Source organism: Brachyhypopomus gauderio, chromosome 9 (genome assembly GCF_052324685.1).
Source record: "Brachyhypopomus gauderio isolate BG-103 chromosome 9, BGAUD_0.2, whole genome shotgun sequence".
NCBI lineage: Eukaryota > Metazoa > Chordata > Actinopteri > Gymnotiformes > Hypopomidae > Brachyhypopomus > Brachyhypopomus gauderio.
In genome coordinates, this window is record NC_135219.1 from 21,141,387 (window position 1) to 21,164,473 (window position 23,087).

Sequence of the window (23,087 nt, forward strand, 5' to 3'; positions counted from 1 at the left end):
CACAGAATGTTACTAAAATAAGAGGACCATTTAGGACAAGCTGGCCAATAGTATCAGTACTTTCAACAGTATAAGTACAATGAGAAACATGTGAAACCAGTGATTCCATTGTTTGAAGGCCCTGAGTCCATGAAGTTCTCCATGCAGAGAGATCTCCAAGCCCCACAATTCAGTTTCCATGGCAAGCACATATCTCACTCATCAAAACTGGGGATCTGATGGTCTGCTCTATTTTACTGTCAGCCTCTGCTTGGCCTGTTTGATGTCATCCCCATCAGCAGATCCAACAGACAGTCATAGGTGAATTTGTGTGTGTATGTTTGTGTACTTTGTCGTTTATCAACAATCAGATCAGGAACAATCAGAGCTTGAGTATTAGTATACTAATTTTAAACATGTATTGACATTCCTGCCGAAAGTCTTAATAGTAGTAAAATAAGATGGCTATTATTGGGAAACAGAAATCTTTTAAAAATAAAGAGCCCTTTAAAATAACACGCAAAATGTTTATTACTTCCTAGACAAATTCAAACGTTTCCATAATCCATATTAGATCATGAGTAAGGTTAAAATGGTTCTGAAAATCCCATGACACAATGTCGATCAAGAATATGAGCCTATGCTTTCAGTTCAGTTATTTCCCTGGGTGAACCAAAATGAAATGAAATATTGCATGTTATCAAACAATCTTCCACCATAGAACAGACATGCGTTATTTCTCATTTTTGGAGTTGTGTTTGTCCAGTATAACACAGCCATCAAAATCGTTATTTCATAGTTTGGATGACATAAAAGTCAGTTTAATAGTCGCCAGGACTGAGTTTGATGTGTCTGGACCTTGATTCCTGATAAATCATTCATTAAAACTCAGAGATGCTGCTACAAGATCTCTGACACCAGCCCGGTTTCTCTCTTGCCCGTGTCTCCTCTGCCTGGCAACTCCTCGGTACCCCGGTACCGGCCCGGGAGATCAGGAGCTACGTGTCAACTCAAGGTCGCAGGAATTGCAGGATGCTGGAACGCTGACAGGTGAAAGTGCTGATCCGGTCTCTCGCCCCGCCCACGCTGGAGACAGGGAAGGAGCCGCATGATGAGACGAAGGAGAGCAGCCCCCCTTTTAACGAAGTCCGGACCTGCCCAGCGGAGGCACTGACACCAGCTGTATTGTGGTACCGGTGACGAGAGTGGGCATACAGCACAATGTGCTGAGCTGAACCCAAACCTGGTGTTTCTACACGATAAAAGTAAAGCTGTAAGATTTGGCAGAGAAACCTGTACGATTTGGCCAAGAAAATGCCATCTGCTCTTACGATGGGCTTTCTCACCACACAGCTACATGACGAAGCAAATTGATTAATGAATGTGGGGATCTTCTATCACAAATACAGACTGCAAGACATCCAGGGATGCCACTTGGGTCAGAGACCTTTCATGGACGTCTGAATTCTTGCCATGGCACCAACAGTGTTCTCACCTGTCCAGAAGACAAATGTAGTCCAGCTTTTCCCCAGGATGTGAGGACCACGCTGTGCTTCACATGATCAGCACCATGATACAGTCTCTTTTCCTGAAATCTTCAACATAGACACATTCTCTGAAGTGAAGACCAGCAGAGATGTCCTCTCTCCTCCTTCTGTTTACATTTTAACCTCCGAGGGCCTCCGTGCTCTTATAAGCCATCCACCAGTGTCCTATTCTCTGAAGACAGGACATTTTTGTCTCCCTGTGCCCTTTAAAAGACTAATTTACTTTCCAACAGAAGAAGACTCACCACAATACTCACAATTGGAGCTGCAGTCAGTTATTTTCATGTTAGAAACTACTGAGTGAAATTAGAAAATCCATTGTCTAGAATCCATTCTCTAGAATCTATTGTCTGGAATCCATTGTCTAGAATTCGTTGTCTAGACATGGTAGCTAATGATGACCTTAGATGACCAGGTTATCATATTTATCCGGTTGACAAAGCTATTGGGTTACACCTCCCGATCCTTCTAAACCACAAGATTATGCTCCACCATCTCACTGTTAGAGTAGTTCCATGTCATGTAGTACAGGAGATATTTGCCAGATATTTACAAGTTTTCTACTTTTCATATCATTTTTATAAAGCTCTTAAGAGCAAATGTTGAAATGCCGCGGTGTCTGCAGCTCTGGGTTCCTAGCAATGTGCTAAATGCAGTCATTAATATGCCTGAGGAGCGTACTATTTGAGAAGACACATTTATATCTTCACATATGCTATTTTACATCTAATTGGAGCTTCTTTGTTTTTGTTGACTGACCCAAATGCCAGCACCACATTTCTTCATTAGTTATAGTCAAAATAAAGGTTTGCTTGTGAGCATAAGCTTTGATATGCTTTAGTTTGTACACAGGCATTTAATTGAGTACCTTCCTCCTCCCTAACTAGTGTGCACTCATATTCACTAACTAGAGAGCACTAACAAGTGTGTACTCCTCAATAAAAAGTGTGCAATCCTCCTCCCTAACTAGAGTGCACTCCTACTCACTAACCTTGTGTGTGCTTCTCCCTAACTAAAGTGTGCACTTCAATAACTAGTGTGCACATCTCCTCCCCAAGTGCACTCCTCCTCACTAGCTAGTGTGCACTCCTCCTCACTAACTAGTGTGCACTCCTTATCACTTCTCTGAGTAGTGTCACAAAACAATAAATGAAAAAATCACTGAATAAATAAGTGTGGATCCAGGTGCATTTCAGTAAGCGGAGACGGAGAAGAGAACCAAGCCGGTGAAAACGTGAGGTCCAAACCTCAGCCGGTGCACTGCTGCCGGTGAGTCAGTGTGCACCAGTTACGGTGTGAAACCCTCTGCCTTTGTAGAGTCATCGCTGTGTGGGGGGGTTTAGCGGCAGAACGGAGTTCATCATGCCTCCCCAACAATGCCCACACTCCGGAGTGCATCTCCAGCCCCGCATCGCTCCTCCATCTCCCTTTCAGCCTGTGGTGAGCCGGAGTGGCGGGCTGATTCAGTTGGCCTACATATAGCATCTGCGTGATGTAGGGGGGGGCTCTGAATGTAACAGTTAAAAAGGCACAATTCTGTAACGTTCCAGTGGAGAAACCTCAGTCAGAGCGGGGCTTATGCATTATTTACCAGCACGTAGATAAAAGTACATGTGACCTATTCCTCCTTCTCCCCTCCCACCAAAAAAAAACAACAGCAACAACATCCAAGAAATTAGTAATCAGCCACACATCAGGCTACTTAATGCATCGGTCGGCTTGTGCTGCAGACAGGAGCACAATGCAAATGTTTACAGTCCGGTTCCCACCGCATGCATGAGGTGTGACCTCCCAAAACGAGTCTGACAGAATCATCAGTGTTATTTAGTTATTAAGCTACGTCAGCACCGTTATGCCGGTCTCATGACAGAAGTGCACCGCAATGACAAGACCTAGATCGCTTAAAGCTGCAGTAAGCCTGCACAGAACATGCACAGCAATGCAATTGTCATTTTGTACATATTATCTATGTACACATTAATTTCCCATGACCAAAGCCGTTAGCATTCACAGCCTGAGCAGCATAACGAATTACTTGCACTCTGCAAAAGAGCAGAAGGTCCCAGAGCTGCTTGTTTTAAAGTCTTTATAAGTTGCACTACTGGTTGTGAAGATGTTAATGCACCCGAGGACAACACGCGTGACTCACATAGAGGAGTAGGCCAGGGCGAAAATACACATTCACTCCTAATTCATTGCCAGTATCGATTTCTTGTGTTTTCCATGCTTTCACCAGGACATTAAATGTCTATTTGAGAATGATTATATATTCAGTGCCAGTGTTGCCTGCTGAGTCTGAGGTCTGCAGCCATTTACAGACAAGAAAAAAAGCACAGTTCATTCTCCTGCTAGGTGGTGCCTGTGTTCTTGGGAGCTTTGTGTTCAGTGGCACTAGAACTATCAATGAACGTATTGCACGCACTATTTCAGAGTATGTACATTGGTAAAAATGTATGCATGTGCTGCTAACCCTAGATTAAATTTATGTAAAAAAAAAAACAACAAACAACAACAAAAAATAACGATAATGATACTTTTTCAAATGTATGATTAAGGAACGACTCTTCTTGACGTTTCTAAAGAGCAGTATAATAAAGGCAAGGATTATAAGCAAGAATCAAACCTGCTGTAGGCGCTGTGTCGCATCGCATTCTAAAATTGCATCGCATCAATGGAGGAGGAGGAGGAGGAGGAGGAGGAGGAGGAGGAAGAGGAGGAGGAGGAGGGGCCGGCGGAAGCGACGTCACCGACAGCAACGTAAACTGTTGAAGCGATCCATGGCAACAGAGACTCTTGAGCAGTGCAGCAACCGCTCAGCCCCGTCGGACCGAACACGTACGGCCCGGTCCGAAACTCGCTCGGCCCCGGTCCGGCTTCCTCCAGCAGCAGGGGCGTCGAGACTGAGATGTAAAGCGCGGCTCCGATCGTCATCATCATCCAGTGTTTGTCACACCGAGCCCCGTCCGCGCCGAATGTGTCCGCCTCGCCGAGCGCAGCGGGGCTTGTCTGGACCCTGAACGCCTCCCAACACCGGAGGGTTCGGATGCTCCCGGTCCGGAGGTGAGAACTAACGCGCGCCGCACTGATGCTGGACGCTGTGTGTATATTTATAAACACACACATATGACTCCGCAATAACAAAGCGTCTTTTTTTGTGTGTTTATGTTTTTTTCGGTTTCAGTTGTCGGGTTTAAAAGGGGAAAATATCAATTCAGTTCTCCGTTTTTTTTGCCATTTGATTGAACACGTTCATAGTGAGAGCGACTGAGGGATCGTGAAGATGGCGACTGGAGCGGGTTGGCAGCAGTACTACAGCCCTGCTGGAAATCCAGGAGCGGGGAAATACAGCACGGCACCGTCCACGATGTCCTTCCAGTCCGGAGTAACCCTGGAATACACCCAGGACCTTCATCTGAAGATGAGCAAGAAGATCGCCCAGCTCACCAAGGTAAGGTGGTCTGTGTCCTCCACAGGTGAGAGGCTGGTTCTGGTGCACACTTGTGAAGTGTCCATCTGGGATGTGATGGGTCTTTAAGGCGAGCCGAGTGGCTAAGCTCAGGTCCCTCTCTAAATGATAGCCTGAAATACTGAAATAACTGTATTGTGCTTCTGCAGAATCTTTGAACTTCACATCAGTGTGTTCTAGATAGCATGTTCCTCTCATTAGTACTGATGGGTCTTATAAGCAATCATCTGGGCTGTCCAGTTGGGGGAGGACAGGTGTTGGGAGAAAACAAATATGTTGACAAAATAACTGTATTGATCTGGATATGACATGCAGATTTTTAAAAATTGTTTATTTGAACGTTCGTGGAACTAGTAATCTGTAAACCTTACTTAGTTATTATACACCCACACCCATTTTGAAAAAAAAAAAACCCATCCATTATTATTAAACATTTATGGCTAAATTAATGCAAATTCATCTTTGCTTAGTGTAAGCAATTGCTAGACCAGTAGACATTTAAAGTGTGGCCTAATAAAAAAAAAACTTTAAAACAACTTTAAAGTATATCTCTGCTCCTGTTTGTAGCATTTCTCTTTTGCTGTGAATTTTAATTTTAGCAGTGCCAAATTCTGCATAATTTGACAACCCATTGTTGATATTATTCATTCATGCCACTGTGATGCATGTACAAGACATCTACAATCTAAGCAGGAATATATTTACAAGAATGTGAATATCTTAGAACCGATATCTTTGGTGTTTGTTTGTTTTGGGGTTTTTTGGTGCACCTATATGAGGACCTGTTCAATGGAACCAGCCAAAGAACATGTTAGTTTACACTGTTGTTTTCCTACAGTGCCATTCAGCATGTCTGTTAAGGCTGCTGGCTTTTCTCACACTGTCTGCTGGTAATATAGCCATATGTTGTGATTTTGTTCCAATGCCGTGGGTCAGCTGACTATGATCCCGTAAATCTGCAGGGTTGTGCATGGGTACTGAAGCAGGAATTCACCCAGAGACCAATCAAACACACAACCTGACGTGTTGCTTCTTAAAATAGACGGGAGAGCAGTTTTGTCTTCTGCGCTGTTTTATTCAAAGCATTACTCAGGATCTGGGCTGCTTTAAGGGGCTTCTCTTTCAGGGCCCGCTCTTCGCCTGTGTCTGCGTATATGACAGAAGTGTTTCTTGTTTCGAAGCTTTGTATGACTCGACAACCCCTCGGGCAGCTGCACTTGCCAAGCGCAGTCAAGGTTATTCCTTTGGACACTTGCACAGGCACGGTTTACCCACATACATACTTACATTTTAGTTTACATGTGGGTAAATTAATGAAATTGTAAAACAAGACATTATTCCAGATTATAAACAGTATAGTTATATAAAAGACTCAGCAAACTGAAAGTAATTTTTAATCTGGATTTACAGTAACAACAGAGTAGGTACTCCAGAGTTGAGGAGCTTAGGGAAATCTATATTAGCATCACCAATATTCTGTAGCTGTGAATATAGTATTCATGTGTCGGTGCTTCAGAATTGAATCTAGTGTGTCTTCAGCAATATATTGCGCAAAAATTGATAACAGCCACCTGCTTTGTAAAAACATAATACATACCAGGAGAGTCCTAGTGATGCACAGGCAACAATAGGATGGAGAGCTCCTTGTAACTGCTTAAACCATGTCTGCTAATGGCGTATGTCCATCCCAGATCACTGCCTCTACAATACCACCCTGAGACAACAAGGAGCGTCATTCTGTGTTATGTAACCTAAGCCCATTATATCTTCACTGTTGATTATGGAAGAATAATGGCTCCATTATAAAGCCTGACTGGCTTACCATGGGTAGTTAGTGTTTTTTCCGTGTCCATGTTCTTGTATCTTACGGTTACGATTCTTCACCCTTCTGCTTCGTATTTGTCTTACTCATCGACTTACTTACTTACGACGCTCCATGTGACGATATGTGATAAAAGCCACACAATTTAATCATTGTGGCGTTTTGTCTTCTCACCTCCGCGGTGCCAGGTGGGCTCTCCACGTGAAGTCCAGAATATGGCCTATATGTGTGTGCATATTTAACCCCACACACCCACCCAACCTGCGGCCCGTTATTAAACACCTCCCACTCACTCAGATCACACCCGGCTGTAGCCCGGTTTCCTTCACTCGCATTAACGTTAGTGCAGGCATGCCTTGCAACTCAATTCTAACTTGCTTTTACAGTTCATTCCTTATGCTACTTAGGTGTAGACAGAGACCGACAAAGCAGAATACATAAATAGATAAATGTAACAAAAAAATTAAAATAAAATAACAGAAAATTTGTTTTTTTATGTTATCTGCCGAGCCCAGATGAAATTGTTTGCACCCACCTCACACGTTCCTCCCCAGACGCAGCTGGAAAATAACTGCATTTGAAGTAATCCTCGCTGGTGACACATTTAAGCGGGAGAACGTTTGTGAACTTCATGCTCCGCTGTATGCGCTCTTTAAGCTGGTATGTTCAGAAAGCAAGTCAGTGCAGTCAGTGTGGGCTGACAGGATTAAGGCGTTCCTTTTTTAAGCTTTTTGTAAGACAACTTGTGAGAGTTATTACCTCACTGGTGCGTCCACATCCAGACATCTGGGGGAAATAGCCCCATATACCAAATAGATCAGTTTGTAATTATTCATGCTGTTTGCTTATAAGTAGTGCATTTATTTATGATTTCAGACATTATGCGACTGATAGTGAATAAATCAAAGCATGAGATAAGAAATATTTTAGAACTATTTTGCTATTTCTCTTGCCCATGGTATGGTAGTATTAAAAGTCATTTTCTCACTCAAAACCACGTTTTACACATGGAATTGCATACAAATTTTTTTTATTATTCCAGCAAAACTTTTTAATTCCAAAGCTCAAATGAGAATGACCAAGCTGTCAGAAGGGGACTTGGCAGTCAAGGGTGCTGCAAGTTGCATTAACCCTGACAGAGAGTTGGTTTCACTTTTCACAATGCCTTGTCACATCTCATTTAGATCAACTAACGGCTCGTGCCGTCACCTTATTAGTGGGGATGTGCGAGACGGCGGTGTGGTGTAATCAGGTGTAAACCGGCGGACTGATACAGGCCGGGGGGATGTGGCCCTTCATGGCTGCCCTTACATCCCCATAACCATTCCACTTCCTTTGAGTTTCAATGAGGATTTAACTTATCCGGAGCGTCTTTTCCTAAGAATGGTTTGCACCTCTCCTTGTTTTTCCTACCATATATGGCAGGAAACTCTTTATGGCGTTTAGCTCTTCACTGTAAAACCTCTCCGCACCTTTGTTGGAGGTGTTTGAGCGTACGCGCGAGATGACAGCGCGAGACGAGGGATTTTGGCCGCGGCGAACATGAAAGCTCGCGCGCACTCGCTCGTGCGTGATCCCGCACCTATCTCTCTCCCCTTGGTCGCTCTTCCTGTACGGCGGTGGCCACTAATCTATGGCTAATCGGTGTCCACTAATCTACTGTAGGCAGCCCAGTGCCGCGGTCATCGGCAGTCTTCTAATTTAGAAGGCCCCGCGTTACACTCTGTGCATCTTTAACTTCACTGCCAGGGAGAATCAAAGGAATAGGAAGGCAGGCTCTTACTGTCATGCAGTTTTGTTTGGGTGTCATAGTGTTTCCTTTGTTTGATCATCCATAAGTGTATATATGAATTTAAAATTATATCTGTTATATCTGACATGATGTAGTGCAGGGGTAATCAATTAAATCTTTCCGCGGTCCATTTTTGGCAGATAGCTCAGACCTTAGGTCCGGGTTCGCGGTGGCGAACGAAAGTTGTTGAGCGGGGGGGGGGGGGGGGGTGGCGAACGAAAGTTGTTGAGCGGGGGGGGTTGAACGTAACACTCAAATGGGTGGTGAACGTAACACTCGTCTGAAAATAAATTCTCCGTTTTAAAATATAGTCTCCCGTTAAAATTTTTTTGGCATTTGGGTCCGTATCCAGCTAATCAGGAATGTGATTGGGTCCGGACAGGACGGCGTTCGGGTCCGGATCCGGACCGCGGTCCGCCATTTGGTGATACCTGATGTAGTGTTCCCCACCCCAACACACACACACACAAACACATAAACTCCCACAGACCCTTGCGCACACACACAGGAGATCATATTTGAGCTGTGTAACTTTGACAAAATTGCTCATTTAACGATGTACCGGTGCTTTTTAACCGTGACTAACGGGGATTCGGCCGTATCGGTGTGCGCGCAGCACGCGCCGTCTCGCGGTTCACTCGCGTGATTTGTTAGGTTACGAGCACACGTGTGATTTATCAGTGCAGCCACTGCACATATTATGACAAGTCCTATGATTCATTAAGCTGCTTATTGAAGAGGTATTTCAGCTTCCAGCAGCGATCGTCACGAGGCAGACACACCACTTAATCGAATGCAAGAATTGCTGCATTCTGAGATAAACTACTAGACGAGTGCAAAATGTGGATTACAATTAAAATACAATTATTTTTTCATCCCTTACATACACACACACACACACACACACACACACACACACACACACACACACACACACACACACAGAAAATTCCTTACCAAATCAAAACAGCATTACCACATGAAGCCAGATAACATAAATAAATCAATATGGCGGCTGCTCCTTGTTGACCTCACTTGGGATTGTCCTCTTGCTGGAACCGTCCTGTAGGAAGAAGGGCCTACATGCATTATTGAGCCAGGAGATGTAGGGCCAGACCCCCAGGGGGGGCCCGGCAGGTACCGCCCCTCTGTGATCTTGTGTTGGGAAAGCAGCGAGGGACGGGCTCATCTTGTCTGACCTCCTGTTCTCCTCTTTGGGCTCCTGCAGCTTATGGTATGAAGGAGAGGAGAGTGCTGTGGAGTATAGTGCTGTGGAGTATAGTGCTTCTTTCTGCAGAGTCATCAGCACACCCCCCCCCCCCCCCATCTCTTTCTTCTGAGCCGCTCATGTGTTGACAGTGCCGACGCCTCCCCTCTCCTCTCCTCCCTCCCTCCGGGTGCCAGGTAGGTGGAGGTAGAACCGACCCAATTATGATGAGAGGGAGATGTTCCGCCTTTACCTCTCCTATCTGAAGGTTCAGCGTTAATAGCTGAAGACTCACACAGGCTTCCACGCTAAGGCTCTGATAGAGGGCTAGCGAATCTCTCTTGTGTTCTCCTCTCCACCTCTTAATCTGTCTCTCTCTCTCTCCCTCTCTCTCTCTCTCTCTCTCTCTCTCTCTCTCTCTCTCTCTCTCTCTCTCTCTCTCTCTGTCCTCCTTCGGTTTTTACGTTGCACTCTAGTAAACGTGGGCCTCTGGCCTGCCTTCTGCACAAACGCTCCAAGGAATGGCCCCCCGGTGCATCGTAAGAAACACCCGTTTTTATTTACGAGGAGGTCATGCCCTGTCATCATCGCCGATGTGCTCTCTTCCTCCGGCACCAGGAGAAACGGCAGGCTTCGCCTGGCCGGGTCACCGTCCACTGTGGGGGCGGTGTGGTTTGGAGGTCCCCGCCACCGTCCAGCTGGAAGGTCAGCTCAGGCTCCGATGGAGATCACACTTGCTTAGAGCAGCGCAGGCCGCTCTCAGTACGCGACTCGTAGGAGCTGCCGCTCCCGCTGAAGGTCAGGGTGTCCCGCCACTCGGGGCGGGCGCTAGATTGACGTGAAGCGGATGGTCTGACTTGTCATTGCTAAATCACGCCGGGCAGAAGGGTTTGAACACTTTCACCTACCACTGTCACAGTTTGGGTAGAGATCGCTTCGTTTCAGCCGTTACGTTTTCGGGATTCGTTCATCGTTCTCTCCAGCTGCAAACATTCCAGGCAGAAGGTTCTCCAGACAGGACGGGGCCGAGTCCAGGCGAGATTCGAACGGGTCAGCGAAAGGGATTGAGGTTGTGCTCATGCCTGCTTTGTAATTCAGAGAAGAAGCCGGTCCTTTAATCCTCATGTCATTAAGTCCATGATGCTTTTAAGTCAGAATTACATTGGCTCTTTAGGTAATGGGTGTTTTATGTGCTTGATAGATGGGCTTTAGAAAGGGGAGGTAAAACATTTTACAGTTCAATATATCTACCAATATACCAAAAGTCCCTTGTTGATGTCTGACCTCTTAGACCCTGTTCACACTTGGAATTAATGCACCTTGTGTGATCTGATCATAAGGGACCGCCATAGCGCTTTACACCTGGCATTTCAAATGCATCTCGAGTGACCACTTGCGAATGGATTTCTTACATAATTTCTGCTGAAGGACAATTCACTGCATCAATCTTCTGCTCCGTTTGTTTGCAGACAGGAGTGTCCCCTGAATCCTGGCTCAAGTTCCAGTACAGGCTGTTACATATTTTCTGTTGTCTTCAAGGCCAAGAGGAGATGCCACAAGAAGCTTAAAAAAGCAGCGGCGTTCATCTGTGGTCTTACAGCCCATTTCCAAAAAGCTTCGTAATTACCGCATATTGTCCGGCTAGCTCAATGATGCGGTTGATATGGGCGGTACATCGATTGGTATTGAGCATGTACTGTTCACACTACAGTAGTAATACTGCCTGATGCATCCCAGACCGTCTCTGAAAGTGGTTTGAGTGATTGGATTACTGTTCACACTTGTTCTTAGAGCTGGCCACATGTGTTCCGATCTGCCAGGACTGGTGTAGACAGGACCTTTGAATCAGTGCGTATTCCTATCATCTTATTTCATATAATTTCATAGAAAATTTGAGAGAATATTGCAAGAATTGGTTTGTCACCTTGTGCACTGCACAGTGATCTTTTTCCCCCATGCATGTAAATCACTGTCTTTCATTTGTATGTATAGCATATCTTATTATTGTCTTATTAACAAATTATTACTTGTGATCATAAAACCTGATCATAAAACCTGATCATAAAACCTGGGAAACGGCACTAAACACAATGCCGGAGGTGATGTTTATTTGTGCTGTCGGAGTATCACGTCCTTGCTGTCTGATACCCAGTGTCTCTGGAGCTGGTCTCCCTGCTTTTTGGACTCTTTGTCTTTTCTAGGTTGTTTGTCCCACTGTGTCCTCAGAGGGGGACGGGGCGGCGTGGCAGACCAACGTCCACGCTGCTCTCTCCTTTCACGCGGTGTGATGTTCCCGCAACCGAGAATGAGTGCGCTACCATGGACTTTTTTTGCTCCGATCTGGGTCTCGCAGACGGCTTTGATCCAAGGCTGCGGTCGCGGAAATGTTGGGGGGTGTGACGTAAGCACACGTGGGTTTTTACGCTCGTTCTTTACGTCGCGCGTTCGATCTTGCGTTCCGCTGTCAAACAGCTCTCACTGCATTTTCTTTCGCAGCTAACGGGTGCCTAAGGCCTGACCTGAGAGTCCTCTGCTGTTGCTAGAGTAACCAAGGTCATGACTTTGACTTTTCCTTTGTCTGTTTCTCCACAAGTGTTTAAAAATCACGGGCATAAGTCTAGCCTCAGGCCAAGACTGCTGTACCTTGGGGGTGGGGGTGTGTGAAATGGTTTAGTCACTCTCTCTCCATTATAAGCAGTGTAATCTCAGAGGTGTCCTGATTTGCATTCGTCTTATTTTGAATGCATGTGGGAAAAGAATAACACATGTGGATTATCTTCCCTCTCTCTGCTGCGACCACACGCATGGGATTGTGATCTGTTGTTGAACTGTCATCCTACATAACCCAAGCACATGTCAAACCAATAGGCAAACATAATTTTTACTAATATTAGTAAACCCCACTGTAACCACTGTGTTTATAAAGCAGTAAATTTGTGTTAATTCATTTGGCAAGAATTGGCACGAGGTGAGAGAAAATAGCCATAAATGAAGATGCTTCATTACTGTATTCCAAAGGTGTGGTTCTAGATCTAGTTTTAATAGCTTTTAATCGTGGTCCTGATTGGCCGGTGGCCGCCCGTCAGGGTCGGAGGGAGTGTCCTGCTGTCACCCCTGCCCCGCGGGTTCTACGTGCGCTGCCTGCAGACTCGACTCGGGCCGAGGACGGCCCAAAAGCGCTCGATATCACCCCCTATCTTCTCTCCTTTGCCCATTCGGGTCTCCGTACCTTACGTTCCTGTGTTCAGAGACCCGGTACGGCCCCGGTACGGCCCCGGTATGGCCCCGGTACGGCCCCGGTACGGCCCCGGTACGGCCCCGGTACGGTACGGAGGAGAGGCGGGGAGAGCTGGCTTCTTCCTGACTGCCTTCCTTGCGACGGAGATCTGGAGGCAGAGTCGTTCTCCTAGCAGAGTGCCTCTCGCGTGCCTCGGTGGGGTTTCGGAGGGAAAGCCAGTGGAGTAGCTTCGCTCTGCCCAAACAGTTTTAGATTTTGGAGGACTGTGATGAAATGTGCGGCGTCGCACACGGCAGCACGAGGAACGCGCGAGGAACGTGCGAGTGGAAGAGAGAAACGGAGGAGAGCGTGGCGAAGGGGAGATGAAGCTCATGAGCTCTGAGGGAGAACTGTACACTTCACGGGCTGCCGTGCACTTTCATGTGGAGGCAACGTTGCCCACAGGATCTGTAAAGATAAAGAAAGAAAGAAATGTTTTTGCAATCGTGCTAGCTTGAGTTAGGAGTGCTGGAGAATGCTGGGGAAAACCTGAACAGAGCAGGAGAGAGAGAGAGAGAGAGAGAGAGAGAGAGAGAGAGAGAGTCAGCACCTGCTCTGTGAGATATGAGATGATGCAGTCAGAAATGGTCCTGTGCTTGTCATTTGTGCAGTGATTGTTTTGATCCGGAGTGGGAACCTGCATATGTGCTTTATGTGTTAGTGTGTGTCAGAGGCGCTTAATGGATGGTGATTATCCAGTGCGGCGAGGCATCTGTGTGCATCTTATTTACTCCGTGTGCATAATTCAATGCTGCGTGCCTGTGGGTCCCTGGCGTGGGTGCGGGTGGTGCACACCACCCAGATGTAAACCCCGGCGCCTGGCCCAGACAACCTCTCACGTCTCACAGATGGATGGCCAGGGACAGATGATGAAGGGCCTTGTTCACTGTCGCAGCTCTGAGGATGGGAGACTCAAGCTTGCTCCTTGCCCATGCTGTGTGTGTGTGTGTGTGTGTGTGTGTGACTTGCCTTTTATCTAACCACTGCTCTGACTGTGCCTCACACAGCAAGTTCCTTACCAATACTCCTTTCTATTTATACCAGATACAGTATTTTGTTTGCTCTTTGAATTGACAGCGAGTTGACTCACATAGGCCACCACACACACACACACACACACACACACACACACACGCACACACACACACACACACACACACACACACACACACACACACACTTTGCTCTCCATGACAAGTGACTGCCCCACCTTCATTCCTTCTCGATGTTGCTGTTTAATATGTTATAGGCATCAGCTCTTTCCCTTACAAAAGTATAGAATATCGATGCTCGTGAACATTGTATGCAAAGGGGACGTTTCCTAATCATTACAACACTAGCTAGTTGTGGTGTAAACAGCAGGTGTGCTCATCCCTGGACGCACACTCCCTGGCAGATGGAAACAGAGATTGAGAGATGGAGGGATAAGCTAGCCAGCAGACAGGGGTGACCTCGGCTCGGAGACCACAGACACTCAGGGTGGGCCCACAGACCCACAGACCCACAGACCTGTGGGGTAACTGGGGCGTCACGGCTGATCACCCATGTCCTGGCTCTCTACCGCAGTGCACATCCTGTTGCCGTTTCACTTGGACACGCCTACACGTCTCTTTCTGCCTTGCAGACACGCCCTTTCTTGTCATCTATAGCCACGCCCCTAAAGAGACCTTAAAATCCACCCTGACACAAATGAGCCAGCCCAGGCTATAAAGAGAAGAAAGTTCATGCAGACCTGCTCAGAGGTCGAGCATCATTCTCCTGTATTATTCATGCTGCTTCCAGGTGCCTTTTAGGCTGCAGTGGTTCAAGCTTCAGTCGTGGTACATGAGCGAGTTGAATGAGTGTTTACAGCCAAGCCCCCCAAACCCCTTCAAAGGAGCTTCGGATTTGCCGTATCTTTGACGTGGTCGCCCCCCTGCCCACCACCAGCCCACCGACACATGCGTACGCTGAGCTGCAAGATGCTGCAAGTGCGTAGTGTGTGTGTAGATCTCAGAAATACACACTTCGGACTGTGTGAGCGCTTAGCAACATATGCACACTGCGCTGGTTCAAACAGCCGGCCAGTCGGAGACTTTGACATGCGTCTTAATGCAAGTCATCGTTGTCATAATTAAGGCTTCATGTTTATGTTATACAGCGTGTTTCTGCATCGTGGATTTTTTTTTACATTTTTTAACAAACAAGTTTAATTTCAGCTGTAAGTTTTGAGAGATAACTTACTTAATCATCTCGCGAACAGTTGTGTCAAGGCTAATATGTGTGTAATCAACTGATTTCAGAAAATGTTTAATTACGGGCTGCTTGAACATTTTAACTCAATCAGAGCCTTGGGGGGTGGGAGGGGGTGTAGAGGGTGTAGAGAGACCTGGCTTTACTGTTCACAGCTCACCAGTTTTCTCACGCAAGCAGCTGTGTCTAGTTGCTATGGAAACCTGCCTCTCTTTATTGTGAGGTCAGAGCTGCCGATCAGAAAAGCACCATGTGCTTAAATTCCATGAATGCAGCAGCGTGCAATTACAATCCACCCACACGAGTCTAAATATAACATTAGACTATAGCACATGACAGGAATCTCAAAGAGGATTAGCTCATTGACCTGCACTGGGTGTTTGAAAATACCTATTTTGATACTGCACAGAAAATAATATAATATAACCATAAATGTTAAAGTCTAGAAAAATGTTAAAGTTTCAAGAAGCTTTTTGCGGAAATAGTTTATCTCCCAGGATACCAAATGATATCATGGTGAATGTGCGTTCACAATGTAATTTATTTGCACAAGAAGAAGAACAAAAAAGAAGAAGAAAAGTCAACGAGAAAATTCGCCACATCTGAAAAGAAACGTATTAAGTTGAAGAATGTTGTAACTGAACACATGAACATTTTCACTGCAATGTTCACATCTTACTGCCTTTATTATACCGCAAGAGGAGGTGGTTCACCAAACATGAATAAGGAACACTGAGCAATTAATGTCCATTTTCATCACATTTTTTTCAATTAGCAATTTCAATATATAGAACTGAACTGAACTCTGGTACCTTTTCTAAGTGTACCGTGAAGAGAGTGTGAGTGAATGAAAACATCCCAGATGCATCCCGTGTCAGGGACCAGACGCATGTTGTCAGAGCAAAGATGAATGATCATTACTTAGCAGTGCATCCTTTGGTTGTAATGTGGATGGTGTGGGTTTTTTATTACCAGTAATACTCAGGGCCATTTCCAAGAACTTAGTAGTAGCTCTGGTTTTCTAATAGTATGGTTTTAGCAACGTCTTCTTGCAGACCACTAACAGTGACCTCTTATGATCTATGGCGTTTGTGTAGCTTATAATATGTAGATATGTGTTATTTTCATTCTGTGCAGTGTTTCTGATTCATGTACTTCTGGGTGTGCAAACACCAGAGGAGGGTGCATGGCGTCTGTCGGTGTACAGATAGATCACTGGCTGGAGGTTAAACAGCTGGTGAAGCCAGCCCGGTGGGAGAGAGGTCGTCTGAACCAAGCTCGGTCAGTGCAGCCCCACCAGAGTGGCCAGCCTTCACATCTCCGCCAGACTATTCTGCTTGGAGGTGAAACGAACCCTCCCTCTCTCAGCACACGGCCCAAAACATACCTGACCTGCATGATTGCGGAGTTACCATGGGGATGGAGCACGGTCACGTGCTCCGTGTGTTGTGCTGGTGCCTCCGGTCCTGACCGGGGCGGACCGGCTGGGGTCGACTCAGCGGAGAAGCTGCCGTCGTGTGAGCCGGCCCGGAGGATCCGTGGCAGGTGGGCCCAGGGCGGGTCCTGAGAGATTCTCTGTGCTGTTTCAGAGACCTGCGGTGACTTCAGAGAGGGTTCAAAGCTTGTGCCACATCAAAAAGCAGACGCGTCTCCTCTGTTGTGGGCCTCTCTCATGTCTGGGCTTGTTAGGTCTGGTTAGAAAATGTGGACCTGGTGCAACTTTATATGTGCCCTGACATGTTGGCACACACAGACATTTTGGTCCATGTTTCACAAATGTTCACTATTTACGAAAACAAGCAAGCATTGAACGTCGAGTAGCTTTATCACCTTAGTTAACTACTGATATTAGTAAACATTCGTAACCTCGGCTAATCAATCGCCTCGCGTACATATTTGTACTTTTATTTTTACATATACGAACTTGACAAATGGGTGAAGTGTCCGACTTTTCAGTACTGCAGCAACAACCCATCGAATACACTCATTGTTCTCTTTGCGGATCAGAACCGTTCTCTATTGCGCAGCATTGCACATCCTCACTCAGTCCCCTCCGAGATTAACTAATGAGCGTCTTAGACGCTTGCGTGACCGAGGTATCTCCCTGGGAGACGCGGCAGGCGGGCATAAAGGTCCGGAGTCTCACCTGTGGCTCTACTCTGGGACTTGGTGTTCATGCCTCCTGCATGGCAGATTGCTCTGGGCCCTTGAAAAGCACCAGAGCAAATATGCGCAATGCTTCCCTGTGTTGTCTGTCAAGCTGTCTTAACCCACGACTTTGAGACATTTTATATAAAGACCGTGGAAAGGAAAAAGAGGAGAGGACGTGACTTCTCCGGCAGTGCTAGAAATGACCGTTAGCCTCTTCCTTTGTACTAGAGCTTCTGATCAGGCATGTACTCTTGTATTATTTAAATTATAATATTGAAATGTAATCATGTGCTCCATGAACAACCACATAACCAACTTTAATAAAGCAGTTTGTTTTTAAAAGCACTTTTGGATATTTCCTTTCGAATCAATTGCACAGCAGTCTTAGATACAGCCTTACAATGTAATGAAACCTTGATGTGATGTTACACTGGTATTAATTGGTCATACCATCCAGAAGATGCATTAATAGGGGTTTCAGCTTCGGTCTTCTCCATGCTGAGATCTGAATGGCACATTTACTGAAAAAAACCAAACATGAGGTGAGGTCTCTGCGGTGAGTTGTTGGGGTGATAGTTCACCTCTTCCTCTTCTCAGAGACCCTCTGACAGTTCAGGAGGCATTCGTGACTGTTTCGGGTTGGGAAAATGTTGGCTGTAAACTGGGGCCAAACGTTCATACGCTTCACCCAACCCTCCCTGCCTGTCGGAGCAAATTTAACTGGCTGAACTTATCCTCATTTAATATGCTTTTCTGGCAGTTTTTCTCACTTGTCTTGCCCATGATGTAGGCCTGTGTGGTGCTTATTACCAGGCTCCGGGAGTTGGGGTAATCAAGAGTGTAATCTTGAGAGAGCTCTCCTTTGTGAAGGCTCTTACTAGGAATCTAAAGAAAAATTAGAAAAGAAAAAAGAAAAGTAAAATTAGTCCGATGCAAAGAGCTCCTGGTACTCTTTCACAGCTTCTTACAACATCTGATCCCAGGAACAACACCCCATTCGTCCCAACCTGGGCTGTAACGAAATGGAGGAGTTGAATAACAAATTTAGCATATTTCTTGTTTTTTTTTTTTTAAACCTCTGTGTGTCCTTCTGATTTGTTATGCTTCTCAAGCTTGGGGTTGATGTTTAATTAACTTGGCCTACATCCCAGTCTCCAGTGCCTGCATCTGCTCTGACTGAAGCTGCTGAGAGCAGCCAAAGGATTGAGGTCTTTGGCTGGAAACATCGCCTGCCCTGCCTAAACACTACTGTTGTCAGCAGCCCTCTCAAATAAAGATTGGCTCGGACGAATGAAGCTGTTTGTGAAGTGGCTTCGGAGAGAAAGGTGCTGATTTGGACGTAACTGACATTATTTCCTTTATTTCAAAGTGAGAGAAAATCAAACCTGTCCATTTGTTACTGGGTAGTTTCAGGAGGACGGTGAAGAAGGTGGAGACTCCAGTGGTTGTTTAGCCTCATCTTTGTATACCTCACCACAATCTACAAACTGCTTAGATAAGTGGTGATGTTCTGTTCTGTTCATTTGACGTGATTCAGTCAATTCATAACTATGATTTTACAAGCATGCATGAGCCAGTACTTTCTCTATGCATTTGTTCAAATTGATATTCAATATTGCATATTTAGGAATGTATTAGCTAGGAATTGGCCAAGAATTTTAGCCAGGCCTCATTTCATTCAGCAGGACCTGGTAACACTTAAGCGGCTCAGACATTCTATTTGCATTATGTTTATTTGCACTATTAAGTTTATAACACAGTTTGATAGCACGTATTGTAGAGCTAGTAAGTTCACTAAAATGTATTAAAGAAAAACAGACAACATTTTATACAAAAAAAAAACCCAAAACAAAACATGTTCCAGTGAATCAATAGGAACTCATACCCTGAACTCTGAGATCCTCCTTTGGTCCTTATGTGCAGGATCACCAGTCCTGATCTGACAGGCACATTGGTGTGTAAGAGGTGCAGAATCATAGCAGTCCATGAATCGGGTCTGTGGGTTTGAGCCATGGACAGTTCTCCTGCAGTCACCATTGACTCCCTGTTCTTTCCTCTACTCTTTTCTCCATACATGTTTAGACTTGCGAGGAGAGTCCAGGCAGGCGCTGCCCAGCTATGCTAATAAGCATAGCAAGGTCTCTTCTTCAACAGGCTTTGCTACCCTGTCTTGTGGTCATGAAGAATGGTTTACTTAAGGGACTTAACATTTAAATCCTCCAGCTTGGAGAAGATGCAGTAGCTCTTCCTCGTTTTGACTAAATCTATGCGTTATTGTGGTACTGGGGTTAGGCGGTTTCATGTTTTCCTTGTTCTCCCCACACCTGGTTCCACTAAACAGGACCGTCAAGCCCTCCACGGGCCAAGTGGGTGCTATGAAAACGTACAGTGGTTTGGGTCACTGGAACAGGAGTAGAGAACGACTGCTCAAAGGCTGTGGGCACATTAAAAGGGGAAACACCTAGCCCAGTGGCTGCTGGGAGATTCTATATCGATCGGTGTTCAAGGCTTATTTCTCTGTCAGCCTGACCTAGATCCTACTACATAGCCGCACCACTGAGAGAATGACTCATACCCTCAAAAAGCAGGCAGAAGCATCCCAGCTCAGCATTCAGACTGTGCCATCTCAAGCATGACTCTACTTGGCACCGAGCTTTAAAAAGATGTTGTGTGCTCACGGCAAGTGATAGCAAGACGTCCTGCTGTGAGAACCGTGGCTTTGGAGTGTTCGGGGGCAGAATGGTGAAATTATCTTGGTGAAAGTTTCCTCCCCCGGATGGAAATGAAGCCATAAGCTCACTCCATCTGCCATGGCCTATGATGGATCTCACCACAGCTGCGTCAGTGTTTTAATGTTCGTTCCCAGCAGCCGACCATCTTCTACCCCGGGTTGGCCCCGCCTCTTGACCCCATTGGAACCATCCTGTACTATGTGTGTGTGTGTGTATATATAAATATGAATATATGCTATATATATTCATTCATATTCATTCATGCAGTGTATATAGTGTATAGTGGGTTATGTATTGATAAATAAATAGGCATAGGAATCAGTCCAGTGTTTGCAGTTTGAGCATCAGTATTTATTGGTGTTGGATGGTGTTCAGCAGAGTGATAGGTGTTGGATAGAAGCTGGACCTGAGCCCACTGGTTCTGGCACAGATGCTGCTGTATCTCCTGCCTTATGGCCGGAGGTTATAAAGTGTGTAGCTGAGATGGGAGGAGGCCTTGACGATGCCGCACTCTGCTCACACAGCACTGGTGGTTAAGGGCACGGACCAGAATGCCAGTCTTCATCACTCTTCGCAGAGCCTTCCTGACTGCCACAGTGGAGCTGCCTTAACACAACGTAACAAAGAAAAGTTGCTGTTGATGGTGCAGCGGTGAAGCTTTGTGAGGATTTGAGGAGACAGATGATCCTTCTTCTCAAGGGACACGCACACTCTTCTGATTTTTTTCTAAACCAAATGAGATGTTGAGGATTCAAAAAACATCCTCAGAGATGTGGACGCATAGCCACTTGAAACTCAGCCTCGGGCTGGTCGACGTTGGACAGCAGCGTGTGTGTGTGAAGCATCTGGTTTTCCAGTTGTCTGCAATAAGCACTTTGGCACTCTTAGAGCTGGGGGAGAGGCTGTCAGTGGAGCGCCACGCTGCCAGTGGGCCGGACCTCCCGGACGTGGCCAACAACCTGCAGTATATCTTCTGCAGACGTGATGACAGCATTGGACCTGTGCAATGGCACGGAGTCGTGTGTGAGGAGGGAGAAGAAGGGAGGGCTCAGCACTCAGAGTGAGGCTGCTCAACCTCACACGCTCTGCTCAACCTCACACGCTCTGCCCAACCTCACACGCTCTGCTCAACCTCACACGCTCTGCTCAACCTCACACGCTCTGCTCAACCTCACACGCTCTGCCCAACCTCACACGCTCTGCTCAACCTCACACGCTCTGCTCAACCTCACACGCTCTGCCCAACCTCACACGCTCTGCCCAACCTCACACGCTCTGCTCAACCTCACACGCTCTGCCCAACCTCACACGCTCTGCCCAACCTCACACGCTCTGCTCAACCTCACACGCTCTGCCCAACCTCACACGCTCTGCTCAACCTCACACGCTCTGCCCAACCTCACACGCTCTGCTCAACCTCACACGCTCTGCCCAACCTCACGCTGGGATCTGGGTTTGTCAGGAAGTCCAACATTCCCAGGTCACTGAGCCTGGTACGCATGACAATGTTGAAGGGAGAACTGAAATCAATGATCAGCAGGGCTCTTCTGACACCAGTATGATGGCGGTTGACCTCCAGCATGCCATGGTTGACTTTGCCATCAGGAAGACGATTATCTCATGTGGTGTATTGTAGTTTTTGTACATGGATTTGTTGCAATACTGTATCTACCATATTCAGGCGCAGATGATCAGAATAAGGCCAACAATGTTGCAGCAAACTATCAACTTAAGTTGTTTTCTTTGTTCACTCCAACCCAGTTCCACACCTGCAATATTATGGTTTCAGATTTTGTCATTTTTAGTGTTCCGAAATAGCTCACCATGATGATAGTAGGGAGAGAGGTACATCTTTTAAGCTAACCTATAGGTCACCTATAGCCCCAAACAGCTTGTTGAATTCAAGCAAAAATATGTTCTGTGTTTTCTAACATAATTAGCTTAGCGTAACACTTGTGCAGTGTACTTTCATGGCCTGCAACAATATTTTTTAATTTATGTTCATGCTAAACTCCAGCCATGGGGCAGAAAATAAAACCTGTCACATTATAATTAACTGTTTGACACGTTGTTCCTAAATGCCTGGACTTCAGCAGTCTGAATAGCATAAAAGAGGTATGTATTGAAAAATCCATCCAATCTGGATTGCATAGGATCTGATAAAGGCTTCCGTAAACTAATTCCAGGAGCAGGTGTTGGGAGCATTGCTGAGATTTATCAGTTTAGATCAGGGCTAGTTTAGATCAGTTTAGTTCCAGCAATCGGATGTTGAGATGCTACTGAAGACCTTGATTAATTGTGTCATTGGGGTTGGATCTTACCTCTGCAGTATTGTAAATCTGCAGGACTGGACTAAAGCATTACTGCTTAGGTGCTTACAGAACAGCACAAATACACAACGCCAGACTGATGCTTATACGACCTGTGCGTTTTTCTCAGAAAAGTCAAAAATGGGAAATGAATGGCAAATGAAGGCGATGCTATATGAATGTTGCAGGTTGGTTTATTGGAGCTGTATAGTAATAAATACCCATCATTACACTAAGGGCCACAGACCCAGTGAGAAGGGCCAGAGACCCAGTGAGAAGGGCCACGCCGTCGGGGCTTGTACTGATCTGTGCAGCCACAGCGGTCCAGATCTGTCTTAGGGGATTACCCTTCTGCCCCAGAATGCTTTATCCGGCTTCAAAAGGATGTCATTTGTAGTTTGCAATTTCAAATGAGATTATCTTGTCTAAGGAGAATGTAAAGTTTTTTTAGCTCATTGAAGAGGCTGCTCATTGACTTTTATTCACTCGGAGTTCCAGTGCAATCTTTTCCAACTGCATTAATTACCTCATGGATGAAGGTGCACCTTGCGTTTTACTGGATAGGATGAACGT

General features: G+C 46.0%; 1 protein-coding gene across 3 annotated transcripts in view; it reads left to right on the forward strand.

Moving 5' to 3' along the window:
- The first annotated feature begins 4,445 nt into the window (after positions 1-4,445).
- Positions 4,446-23,087, forward strand: part of fam184ab (family with sequence similarity 184 member Ab) — a 74,028-nt gene continuing 55,386 nt past the window's right edge. For all 3 annotated transcript variants that reach the window (XM_077017883.1, XM_077017885.1, XM_077017884.1), the window contains exons 1-2: positions 4,446-4,586; positions 4,782-4,974. In XM_077017883.1, coding sequence (XP_076873998.1) covers positions 4,807-4,974 — 168 coding nt within the window. In that variant the 5' untranslated portion in view covers positions 4,446-4,586; positions 4,782-4,806. The remainder of the gene's footprint in view (positions 4,587-4,781; positions 4,975-23,087) is intronic.